This window comes from Solea senegalensis, linkage group LG14 (assembly GCF_019176455.1).
Source record: "Solea senegalensis isolate Sse05_10M linkage group LG14, IFAPA_SoseM_1, whole genome shotgun sequence".
NCBI classification, from domain to species: Eukaryota; Metazoa; Chordata; class Actinopteri; order Pleuronectiformes; family Soleidae; genus Solea; species Solea senegalensis.
In genome coordinates this window covers 12,630,126-12,643,388 of record NC_058034.1, presented here as the reverse complement: position 1 = coordinate 12,643,388, position 13,263 = coordinate 12,630,126, and the positions used below count along the sequence as shown (strand labels likewise).

Sequence of the window (13,263 nt, the reverse complement as noted above, 5' to 3'; positions counted from 1 at the left end):
TCAACTTTTTTTTATGACCAGTGGAACAGCTGTGGGGGAAAACTGCTCAATGCTAAATATAGGTTAAAAAAGAAATGTGTCATTATAAAAGACAGACATCTGCACAAACAGAACGAAAGCACTTAAACTCCTTAATAATCTTTTGAATAAACTGTGCAGGGGTACCCATAATACTACATGCATTGTGTTCATATTCATAGCATGAGCATTGCAATATTGATGTTAGTCATTTTATCTTGCAAGTAGACATATAATGCATATACAAACAATAAACTAACAAAGAAGAAAAATAAATGAATATAGCAGATTATCCAATACATTCATATACAGTAGATGTTACAGTCTGTATCTACATTCTAATCCAAAAGGGATTAGAGAATGTACAGAATAAAACTTGTTGGTTTTTTTTGCAAACTATCCACTGTTATATTTTTTATTTTTTTTAACAAGTCAGGATTTAGGAATTCACTTATTTTAAGAAGGTTGGTTAGGTTTTTGATATGTAATAATAATCACATGGTTTCCATGAATTACTGCTGTCCCCAGTGTGCTAATGTAATAAAGCCACAGAGGAACCGCTGAAAGGTTCAGTGTTAAAGCTGGAAACAAAGGAACAGACATTTTCAAACCATCAGACACAGAGAATAAGATCAACTGAGGCTTCGTGGACTGTAAATTGAAACTATTCTGGGCAGAATTTAGATAAACAGATTATTGGTTTTAAGGAATGGTGCATTGCAACAAAACAAAATGTTCCAACTCAACATACAAGACATTCGCTGAGTGTAAAAAGAAACAAATGAATGAAACTGTACATTTGTATCTCACAAACACAGATTACACTGATAGTGAGGGAATGTAACCTAAACTGGTTTGAAATGCCTGCGGCCAGTTTCCCTACCAACAATCACTCATTGGGGCAGAGTTTCCTAAAACAAGGTCATCAGCTGCAGGGTTTGACTTTCCTTTTAAGGACAAAAAACAGCGCAAACAATGCCAAAAATATCATCAATGATCAATGAGACATTCAAGCTCTGAGTCTCTTTCCGGTGATACAGGGACTACAGACTAGAGAGAATTATTTTTGTTTATAAAAAATGTAGTTCATCACCTGAGGAAAACATTTTGAAAAAATGTTGGTATTTGGTGTAGGTTTCAGTGCAAAAGTGCACAGCTTTTTCTGTTTATGATCAGAATTGTTTAGAAAACAAAACAACTTAGCACAAACCTCCACCAACTTTGATTAAATATCTCTATCTTGTAGTTTCTTTCTCTACATATGTATATATATCTATATATACATATATATGTACTGTATATATACATAGATATGTATATACTGTTTGTATATATACAAACAGTATATGGGCCATTCATATATATGCAAGTGCAGTATCCATGACTGTTCACTTGCATTTTCTTATCCAAATAACATCAAAGTTGGCACTGAAGTCACAGTGCCAACTAAACGCCAGCACCCAACAGTCTATCCATCCTTTCATCTATAGTCACTGACACAGGGTGAGAGGTGGGGTACACCCAGGATATGTCAATAGTCCATCGCAGAGCCAACACAATCTATCACTCTCACTCTCACATTTTTCGGGCCATTGAGAGTGTTCAGTTAACTGGAGCACATAAAGAAAGCCCATGCACACACACACACACACACACACACACACACACTGGGAGAACAAACTCCATGCAGAAAGGCCCTTGCTCCAGCCCAGGTCACAAATAGGTCTTTTTGCTGCAATGCAAAAGTGCTAACCACTACACCGCTGTGTGACCCCACCCACCAGTCCCATAAATTGAATTCAGTATTTGAATGGTGCAAGAAAGGACACTGACACTAAATGTCCACATCAAAGTATGCCTTTATTTGTTGTACTTTGGCAATTCATTAATGGAAAATGCCTTATAATATACCATGGGAAATACAGTGGTACAGTGGGTAGTATTGTTGCCTGACGGCTAGATGGTCACACAAAGAGGCCCTCGGTCCAGGTACTCTGGTTTCCTCCCACAGTACAAAAACATGCAAAAATCTAGGATTCAATTTAGGATTAGATTATTCTCTATATGCTGGCCCTGCGATGGACTGGCGGTTATAAGTTATAGTGACTTTATCATGTGGAGGATAACGTGGTAGAAAATGGATGGAAGGATAATGAAACATATTGGTCCAAAAGGTTTATTTGTTCTACCCTATATCTATATATACATATATATGTATATACAGTACATATGTATATATATACATATATATGTACTGTATATATACATAGATATGTATATACTGTTTGTATATATGCTTATACATATATGCAAGTGCAGTATCCATGACTGTTCACTTGCATTTTCTTATCCAAATAACATCAAAGTTGGCACTGAAGTCACTTGGCAAGTTTGAAGCAGTCGAGCAAACCATTCCACAGATATTGTATGTGATAAACAGAAGGAGTGATTTAGTATGATGATGTTTTGTTTATTTTTAATATATTGATGCTACATTATTCTGGTTAAACTAAACTTCCAAAACGTCCATATTGGTCCAAAAGGTTTATTTGTTCTACCCTAAATATTACTCTTGTTAAATATTGTATTGTGTTTTTAAGTGTGTATAAATATTGAAAAAACATTGGAATTTAAGGGAAAATGCAAGCATTGGCTTTGGGAACCAGACATTATTTTAAATATCTGTGACTGGGCTTTAGCCACTATTATGGGGCCATGTAACTAACACTACTGTCTGTGCATAAAATAAATGCATATTTGCTGTATATCAGGTTTTCTACCCCAGGGGCTGACTCAAGTGTGAAATGTTTACACTAGTGCTAAATGCAGGGTTAAAAAGGCCTGTGGCACAGTGTCGCGTGAATGCTTGTTCTGAGCCACAATGACAATAAACATGCATGCATTATTGACATACTGTTTATTTACTTAAATACAAACAGTTAGCATGCACCTAATGTTTGCCTCGTATTTTAGCGAAGGTAATATTTATTTTCAACAACAACTTTATTTCAGGTCAATGTACATTTTGTGTTCAAAATGTGTTCAATTCATCAGCTATATTTGTTTTTTTTAGCACAATAAAAACACTCAGAGAAATGAGAATAGGGAAAAAGGCAAAGTAATAAAACCATAAATAATATTTAGAGCTAACACAGACTGATAGAGGCATGTTTGAAGCTCTGGGGAGTTCTTCTTCATGGGGAGTCAACACAAGTGTGTCTCATAAACTCCCACCGAGGATAGCAACAGTTGGGAGAACTGCATTGTGGGTAGTGTAGGCTCTGTTGGCTTTGTCTGTATCTGCAGGGTTGCCAGGTCCGCCGTTTTTCCACGGAAATGGGCTACTTTGAAGTGTATTTTTTCTTATTATTTTCTTTATTCAGTCTTTATTCAGTCTTATCCAAGACATTATTTTTAAAAGATCAAATAATGAACGTAAAATCAATATAAAATTAGGAGAGCTCAGAAGATTATAGATGATCATTTTCTCATAATAAAAGATAACATCCATTTTCCATAGATTAATTTTCCATAGATTAATGTGAATCCTAATGTCAATGCATTATTCTGGAACACTCCAAAACAATTTTTATCTAAAGGTACAGTTGTTTCTGTGTATGTAATTTAGAATACACAAGGACATTTCTGTTTGAGATGCCCATACTTTAATTTCTGACTAGTCATAATTTATTCCAAGTCCAAGATATTTTCAATTACCCTGGAATTATGACCAGAATTAAATTGCACATATCTGAAACAGGAAGCATGGATTGTCATAATTTAGTTGATGATATCAAAACTGAATTAGAAAACACTGTGATGACATACTTCATACATGTGAATGTAGAGGTGACATGTTTTTGGAGGATGTGGATACCTGAAATGACAATTCTGAATGGGAATCATTTCTATAGTGGATATCTAATAAATACATATGCAGACAAAAGAATAGCTTTCCACAGACCTGGCAACCCTGTCTGTATCTGCGTCAACGGCTCATTCTCTAAAAAACTACACGCCCCATCCGCGCCAACCGCGAGGTCCCGGATGACTATCGCGCCGGAAGAGAAGAAGGTCCTTTTCCCAGCCATCTTGTGGCTTCACCTAGCGAAGTGTTCGCACCAAGCCTCGTAGAATCGGAGGAGAATCCTGCTGAAGGGGCGCCATCATGCCCGGACAAATGCAAGAAGGTTTTGGCTGTGCCATAACCAATCGGTTCGACCATTTATTAGACGATGAGTCGGATCCGTTCGAACTGATGAAGCTTGCTGAAGTGAAGAAGAAGAAGGAGGCTGCTGCTCCTGGTGCCGCCAAGACCGCAGCACAGGCTGCCAAACACCCGAAGAAAGAGTCCCAGAAAGACCGAAAGGTCCCACTAACCGACAAGAAGGAAGAGACACAAGCGCCAGTGCCACTCAAGAAAGAGGGTAAAAAAGCACACAATTCTGCGTTTTAGCTTTAGGTTAAGCTACAGTGGATGGGGTTTTAGCTATCATGCTAGGTCGCTTGCTCGCTAGCTAGCATTGGTTCATAAGCCCCCGTGACATGAGGTCCGCGTGGTTGGTTTTATTTGTCACAGTGTGCTGTCATTTCTGCAAACAATGCCATTTCTTTTTAAAATGCGTATTACGGCGGGAGCTCCGCGGCTTTTTAGCGAGTCATTGACAGTTTGCAGGCGAACTTGTTTTGGCTCGTCTCGTTCACCGGCCTTGTTGAGCAGGTGGAACTCGAAAGCCTGGTTAACCAGAGAAAAGTGGCTACAACATGTGCACTTTTTCTCTCTACAATGATGTCGTTTGTTTCAGCGAGGTCACTTGTTGACGACTTTGTTCAAATTAAGCCGATTGCTTGCAATAACTCATGTTAATTTTGGATTTCTAACGTTTTTTGCTTTTTTTATTTCACAATGTCTGCTTTCATAATGTGTAAAATATATATAAATACACAATGTGTTTTTTCCCATGGTAATATCACAACGTTATTGTACTGGTGGTGGATGAGCCGCTGAATTTGACACGGACACTGGGAGGAAAACCTCGTGGTTGCTCACCGTGTGGGGCGTGTTAAAGCGCAGCCTCCAAACAGCCACTTCCCATTGGCTCACTGACCACGCTTTTTCCTGCTCGTTTATCTTCACATTTATTTTTTAAAACGTTAGTATAGGTGTAGAAAGACTGGTAACGTTTAAATATGGGTGGAGTTGCTCCCCGACAGTAATGCCTGTTACAAATTAATGAAATGTTATTTAAAATGTAGGTTCCAACTACATCAACCATCATGTAGTTTTGACAGGAAATCTATTTATTTTTTGTTTGATCAATTTCTGAGTCTTTGTAGATATAGAGGAAATTGGTGAAATATTATTACATTAAACATTAGTGGTGTCAAACGATACAAATTATAGTTTGAAACAAGTTATTTAGTTTATCAAACAATCTACAAATGAATTTAATGTTATGTTATAAATAACATTGAAGTTGTAAGTAAATGTTTCAAAAACGTGTTGGGTGGTATCAGGTTTGGGTGATAGGGGTTAAAAATATGGATTTTGACAAATGTTTGATTTCCCTTCAAAATATGATGGTCGTTTGAGTTATAACTCATTGATTGTTGCTTACAGATTATCCATGGGCACAATGTTTAAGGAAAACAACTCTTTAAGCACTCAAGTAAAAATTCAAAGACATAACTGATCCACAGTGTAGAAACATTGTACTCTGGGTGAACACTCGGATGCTCTGCAGTATGGGATTTTGTGTAGCAACAGCCAAATAAACATGTCCATGTTTTGACCCGATTAAGATAGCCGCATGTGGCTCACTAGTGGTCATGTGGCACTGAATCCCGCTCACAGTAACTCCTTGTGGAACTTCCAAATAAATCACTAGGACTGTATTTTGGCGAGCAAGACATAATTTTCAAGCAATTTCCATGAAATGGTAATCGTTTTCTCCATTCCCAATTGTTCCAACAATGGAAATTCACCATCAACTTTAATGAGTGATTTTCATGACAACATGTTTTATATTCCAATTTCTTGTCACGTTGCCTACAACCATGGAGTTTTGTTTTCTTATGTTAGATTGTGTTTACCAACTTAAATGTACAACGTGGTGAAGTGTTGGGAAATGACCAAGATGAAAACCTACTCTCATGCTGTTGGTTGGCCATTCTCATTATGACGGACTGCCAAGTGGGTTCATAACTGTTTGCTGGAGAGGAGATGAGACAGGTGCACAGACTATGGTGCACCCAGCTGCTGCTACGCTCTGGACAGTGTCTATTTTGGTAGCTGGTGATCTACGCAGGGGGTGGGACTTAGTCATTCACAGGCAACCATGTGCCACAGAGGGTTAAAGGCTACAGAGGTGTTAACTCTATTCAGTAACTGGCTGATTCAGCTGATCAGCTCTGTGTCAGAGTTTTCGACTCATTACAAAGTATGTTTAACATCTTATGTCAATCAGCTGAGTTTCGAATGATTAAACCCCTCATGTAAAAATCAGTCACTGCTACACAAAGTTACATTCACAAAATTGTAGATTGTTGAAAAATATCACATAGTTGTACAATATTTAATAAAGAAATTCTATTCTGCTCATTAATTAAAATTTTTTGCTCCATTTAAATAGAACAATGGCACTGCACCCCACCCCCACCCCTCTCTTCCTTAAGTCTGTTGGCCAGCAGAGGGTACAGCTCAATTAGTCCTATAGGTATTCTAATGCTGCTGTTGTGGTCAATTCTAGGTGCCGGTATGAGGAGAATGGGTCGCAAGCCAGAAGGTGAAGGGCCCAGACCCCAGGGCGGCCAGGGAGAAGGGCGCCCCCCCACAGACAGACGGCCAGTGGACAGGCGGCCCCCTCGTCGCTTTGAGAGGCCTGCTGGTGATGCTGCAGAGAAACCTGAGGGTGGTGAATTCTCAGTGGAAAAGTGAGTCTAATTTTTTAATTAGCAGGCATTTAATTAACTATTAACTGCAGTCCACGACAACAACTATTTTTACCCTGTGTTTTGATGTTTTACCCATGAGGTGAAAAGTGGGTAGTGACATCAACTGTTTGTGTGTGGTTTGCACTGATAAGGTTTACTATGTCCATATTGCCCAAACTACTGTTCTGCAGATATGAGTTTTTCTATGGTCACTGCTGATCTTTAGAAATTGCAGAAACAGCTGATGGCAGATATAGGATACTCCCACCTCAAGGCTTATGGTCTGTTTCTTTAATCTTCATGTGGTGATTGTACTTGTTTATTTTAAATATAAATAATGTTTTAATTAAACAGTAAATACATGAAATGGATAACCAAAAAACCTACCCGAATCCTTACCGTCATCATTTTATAATTGATTTAAAGTAAAAATTAACAAATTTAGACCAACTTCAAACGACATTCAGCCCTGGCTAACTGGAAGTGACACCACCCCTGAGTTCACTGCATTCCAACAAATCTTTGGCTAGTAATTTTTAGAAATACCAGTTGATAACAACGCTCTAAGTGGTCTTTTAGGCACACAGTGAAGCAACATGTCTATGATTAAAAAGTAAGCAATACTATTCATGTGGCTGACTTACTGTGAAACAAATACAATAGAAGAGTCATAACACATGTATGCTGGCAACCATCTTGGAATCCCAATTTAGGTTACTTGATCCGGAGTTCCGGTACCTTGTAAATTCCAAGTTTGGACTACAAGTGGAACGCAGCATAAGTCAAAAGCTAGTCACTTTTCTGTAACCCTGTCAATTAAAGTGTCATGGTGGAAATATTCATTTTCATTCTTGGTTGTTGTCTTCAACAAAATTTACTTTAGAATTGACAGATTTTGTTTGTCTGTCTCTCTTAAGGCCCACTGGTGACAGGCCGATGAGAGGACGTGGCGGCAGCAGCAGCAGCGGCGGCAGAGGAGGCCGTGGAGGCAGAGGACGTGGTATGGGTCGCGGTGACGGCTTCGATTCCCGAGGAAAGCGTGAATTTGACAGACACAGTGGCAGTGACCGATCGTAAGTACTTTTTCAGCTCTTAAAGAGTGCTTCAATAAAACTTATACAGCATTTGCTTGTAATTTAATGCAGTAAAGAGAAATGATCCTGGCTAAAGCAAGTGTTGTTTCAGTAGTCTGAAGGGTGAGGAGAAACGTGGTGGAAGTGGATCTCACAACTGGGGAACCGTCAAGGATGAGCTTAAGTAAGTTGCCCACAGATGGAAAATTAGACTATGTGTAAATGTTGGGGACTTCTTTACATCTTTTGATTAGGTTAAACTTAAACTTGAATTGTCTTGCACCACAAACATCAAGGCATATATTAGAGACTGTCAAATAAATTGTCAAGAGCTTTTTGTTTCTTGGCACAAACCTATCACTTAGGTACATCTTTGGTTGCCCCATGATTTGCTTACAGTATAAACCACGTAATTTAACTTTGCACTTGACATAAGTATTTTATGTGTTTTTAGGAAACACTTAAATACTTAACCTGAGTAATATACATTTGGAGATGTGGTTTTAATACCATTTTTGAGTTCAGTAGTTCTGATCAAGTAATTTTTTGATCATTCATCGCGTTTCATTTCCTTGATATCTAAATTGTGGCCCTTTTTTTTTATAGTGAGCTTGACCAATCAAACGTCACTGAAGAAACCCCTGAAGGAGAGGAGCATCCACCTGCTGACTCTGAGAACAAGTAAGTTCTTTTATCTTGTCCTGACTTAAGAAAATATTAGGGTTTTCCTCAAGAACATATGAGTAGAATGGCTGTGAGTGAAAAGTAGCCAGGAGACGTTCATCAGTTCATCAGAATCATGGCAAGAAGTTTGTCAAGAAGTCTTAGTCTATCAACAATAATAATCCAAGATCCAACTGAAGGTTAAAATATTCAACTGATTTCAACAAAGCGTGTTTGTATTGTGTTCAATGCGTAATTATTGCCTATCCCCAAATCCTGATTTATACTCCATTACACAACTTAAGGGTCAGTCAACTCTTTGCAGCCATGTACGTAGAGTTTTCTTGTTGCAGACATCATATTTTGTTATGCATTAATGTTCCAACCTGTTAAATGAAATAGAGCTGAAACAATGAATTGATTATTAATCGATTACTAAATAAATTGACAACTATTTTGACAATCGATTAATCAGTTCAAAGCTTTTTTCATGATTAGAACAAGATTTCAGATATTTTAAGCTTCTTAAATGTCAGTATTTTCTTCATTTCTTTGCTCTGGATAACAAAGCAATCAAAAACAAGACATTTGAGAACATTGTAATTTCCAGGTTAGACGAACACTGATCGATTCATCGAGAAAATAATCGACAGATGAATCAATTATGAAAATAATCTTTAGTTGCAGCTCTAAAATGAAAACATTCTTGTCTCTTTTGATAGGTTCACTGGCCTTTTTGACAATTACATGTTGTGCAGCAATTTAATATAAACCCGACTTAAGCAACTTTGGTTTATTACTGTCTTGCTGTGGTGGTGTAAAACAGTTTTTAATACAAACTGCATTCCAAATATCCCGTGTTATAACACAGAACCTTGTGTTTATACTGCACAAACACTACATGTGAAGTTAACACCTTCCCCAATTAAAGCCCTGGTACCTTCTCCAGTTAATGATAAATGAAGGTTCTTGTCACTATTAAAGGAAATGCATTGGTAGACGTCAGCTAGTACATTCTGGCAAGTCTTTGCCTTTGCTGTCAATATTTCCTACTCTCTGTAACGTTTTTAAAAATAATTAAATGACACTCGTGTTAATAATCAAGTCTGTGTCTGTGTGTATGTTGAAGGGAGAATGAGGCCGAGGAGGTAAAGGAAGAAGGCCCCAAGGAGATGACGCTGGATGAGTGGAAGGCCGTGCAGGACAAGGAGAGAGCTAAGGTTGAATTCAACATCCGTAAAGCAAATGAGGGAGCTGATTGGAACAAAGGATTTGTGCTGCACAAGTCCAAAGTAGAGGTGAGTCAAACTCTCAGTCAAACTAAATACCAGTTATTGGTTCTATCTTAAATGACACCACATTGTGTTGCTTCCATATCAGTAGAAATAACAATTAACAATGAGCATCAAAGAGAAAGCAACACTTGTAGTGAAAGGAAAGTCCCTTCACTTGTGTCGTTTGAGTTCATCATTGAATTTGGTGTTTCCTGTCAGTGACACATACATATTTGTGGTAACACCACCATCATTGTCTGAATGAGCTGCTATAAAGGTCCCTGTGTTTTGTCACCTAACAAATGTGTGTAAAGCTATAATTCATTTGTTTATACCTCTTCCTCTGACACAATTTTCTTTATAGAAATAAATAATAAACTTAACAGTGTTTAACATTTTATTTTCAAGCATCTGTGAATAGAGTAATTCTTGTTTTACCTGCTCTGAATTTTTATTCAAGACGTAGAATAATTTAGACTGGAGCAGGTTAGTGGGCAAACGTTTATTAAATTCATCCATATGAGCCAGTTTAATTGTTAGATGGCAGGCCTTGGTGAGGTTTTATTTTTCCCTAATTTGTTCAAAAACAAAATCCCAGCTCGATGTTAATTCTGCAGAAAAAGGGAAAAATGAAGGCACACTGAGAACCAAGTGTCATTTTGCATGCGTCATGTAGTGCTTCCTCTTTTGTAAATGTTGTCATTTGTTGTTTTTGTAATATGAGTTTAGATAAGTTTACTAAATGTCTGTAATGTTTTGCGTTCCTCCATCACAGGCCAAGAAAGGAGTTCTGATTGACCCTGAGGTTGAGGAGCCAAAGGTAACACTCGTACTGCTGTTGGTCAAACAAAACAAAAGCTGTAAATTTACAAAAAAATTATCTTTTCATCCCTTGTTTATGTTTGGATAGCCGGTAGAGGGTGATGAGCACCACTTCCGTAAACCAGCCAATGACATTACGACCCAGCTGGAGATCAACTTTGGAGATCTGGGCCGCCCAGGCCGCGGACGTGGAGGACCACGTGGTGGCCGGGGAGGTCGTGGACGTGGTGAGGTCATCAGGCCGGTCCGCGCACCAAGGACTGACAAGGTAGATAACTCAGTGCTCAAGAAGTGCAGGAATTGCAGCTAGCCACTAAGGGGTGACTCCAACGTGATCTCAATCACTAGTTCCTGCTGCTCTTTCATAGAACATGTCAGTTTTTAAAATTATGTTCCCATTTGAATTGAAACTCTCAGTTTGAAGCCTCCAGAATCAAATTGGTTAATCCCATGTTGATGTTTTCCTGACGGAAGTTCAGGGACATCAGCAGGCTCCTATTAGATTACACCAGCCGACAATCACACTGGTGTCCACTCATGTGCCATTTATCTTCTGTGTTCTTCTGACGAAGTCATGTGTTATTAACAAAGACCCCAACTAGTGATGAAGACCATAACCCTTCAAATGATGTTTAAATGAAGTAGGGATTAGGCTAATTTTTCTATTGATTTTTTTGCAACCAGTGGAATTACCTTCTCCAAAAGATGGTGGCCATTTTTTTTAAATATACGTTCTGTTGTGGACACCAATGTTATCAGTGGTTGCCTGTTTGCAGGTGATCTCTGTGAATTTCCAGTTGCAGAATGTGTCAGAGCTTTGGTCAAATTGTGAATCTTGAAGCGTCAAAATTTTGGGTTTTTTTTCCCCCTCCCAACTGGAAGACTACGTCCATTTTCATCTATCATCCATGACATATTTTTTTTAAACTTTAACTTGTGTTCTTTTGTCCTCGCAGTCATCTGTGTCTGTGCCCAATGTGGACGACCCAGAGGCCTTCCCAGCCCTGGCCTAAGCCCCAGCTGCTGTTCCTCAGGCCTACAGGAGCCTCCTGAGCACCTCCACTACGAGGCTTGCATGTTCCTGGATCCTTCAGCAAAGTCAAATGATGGAGAAGACTGTCATTAACTATGACACTCAATGTGAGGACTGAGTTTTACCCAATAAAAACAAAACAAAGATGGAAAAAAAAAAACAAATTAAGAAAAAAAAAGAAAAGGACTTCTTGCTACCCTGGAGCAACTTATTGGTAGAGGTTTTGTACTTGGAAACAAAGTAGCAGGGGTGTTTTCATACAGTATTTTTTTCAGAGGTTATGCATTGTCCATTGATAAATTTTTGTAATTGCTGCTGAAAATATGCATTTTGAAATGTAAGCATAAGATTATCTTTTAGCTTGGTGTGTGCCATTGCTTGCTTGCTTTTAAAATAAGCACTGCAGAGCCACAGCTCGAGCTCCTGAGCTCTGCCACACCAGCTGTTTCTGAAGTTACAGCTTCAGTCATTGAGATTTAAGGATTTTTTTTCTTTAGCACTGGGGTATTGTTTTATATTTTATACAGGAGGTCTATTCTTGTATGATCTTCGGCCTGTAAATCTTGACTATTTTCATAAATTCTTTCAGTGACTGTATTTCACATGGTGCAAATACGACACGCCCCTTGATGTTTGATCAAGTGATTACTGTCAACATTTGAATTCATTGATGAAATGGTGCCTCGGTCTGTATTAAGGTAATATTTTTACTTGAATATTTGTGAGGAGGAACTTAAGGTCATTTAGGAGAAACACACCGGTGATTACGCCACGACATCTATATTGATCATGAGTCAGCTAGATTTCTTTGAAGTGGAGTTATTCCACGGGTTGTGTTTTACCTGTATTTTAGGGTGCTGTTAAAAATCTGATCCTCCTCGCCCATTTCACCTCTGATAGTCACCATGTGAAAGTCAAAGTCTGTTTTTACTTCAGAGTGATACAGAGGGGAAGTGTCTTTACACAGTCGAGATGTCCTCCCTCAGACCTTCTCCGACTGTTTACACACTCCACTCGAGCGTCCTTCCACAGATGTAAACTCGGCTCAGCGTCAGTTTTTTTCTGCTGTGTTCTGTGCTGATCTTTTCCTCCACTGTTGACTCGCCCTGTAGCTTTCACAGTGGCACCACTGCATAATTGCTCTGAAAGAAATACAGTCGTTCATTGTGTCGAACAACTGAAGTGCTCTACAGATGTGTGAATTCTAGCCCTGCTATTAGAGACCTCTGTCAGTAAATAAAGATGGTCGATAAAGTTTTTGCATTGTCAACTTTTTTTAACGCAACCTGCAGACAAAATTTAAAATTATATCCCCAAACCGACACATTACTTTTTAGTTCCTCTTCCACTAATTAAAGGTGTCAAAGATTCATGTAACAAATGGTGCAAAACTTGCACATGAATGTTTCATGGGTCAAGAATGAGTTCATATGTGTCAATGCTTCAT

At 38.5% G+C, this 13,263-nt stretch overlaps 1 protein-coding gene across 6 annotated transcripts; it reads left to right on the top strand.

Annotated features, from left to right (window-relative positions):
- Window positions 1-4,066: 4,066 nt before the first annotated feature.
- serbp1a (SERPINE1 mRNA binding protein 1a) lies at window positions 4,067-13,070 on the top strand. Of its 6 annotated transcripts, none has more exons than XM_044044244.1 (9): window positions 4,067-4,445; window positions 6,768-6,951; window positions 7,869-8,024; window positions 8,140-8,208; window positions 8,631-8,705; window positions 9,817-9,985; window positions 10,737-10,781; window positions 10,872-11,051; window positions 11,740-13,070. In XM_044044244.1, exons 1-9 carry the CDS (start codon window positions 4,187-4,189, stop codon window positions 11,794-11,796), a joined length of 1,194 nt encoding a protein of 397 aa, XP_043900179.1. In that variant the 5' UTR covers window positions 4,067-4,186; the 3' UTR covers window positions 11,797-13,070. The 6 variants fall into 6 exon arrangements, with proteins under 6 accessions (XP_043900179.1, XP_043900178.1, XP_043900177.1 ...); XM_044044243.1 differs by having other exon boundaries at window positions 9,814-9,985; XM_044044242.1 differs by having other exon boundaries at window positions 8,137-8,208.
- The last annotated feature ends 193 nt before the right edge of the window (window positions 13,071-13,263 follow it).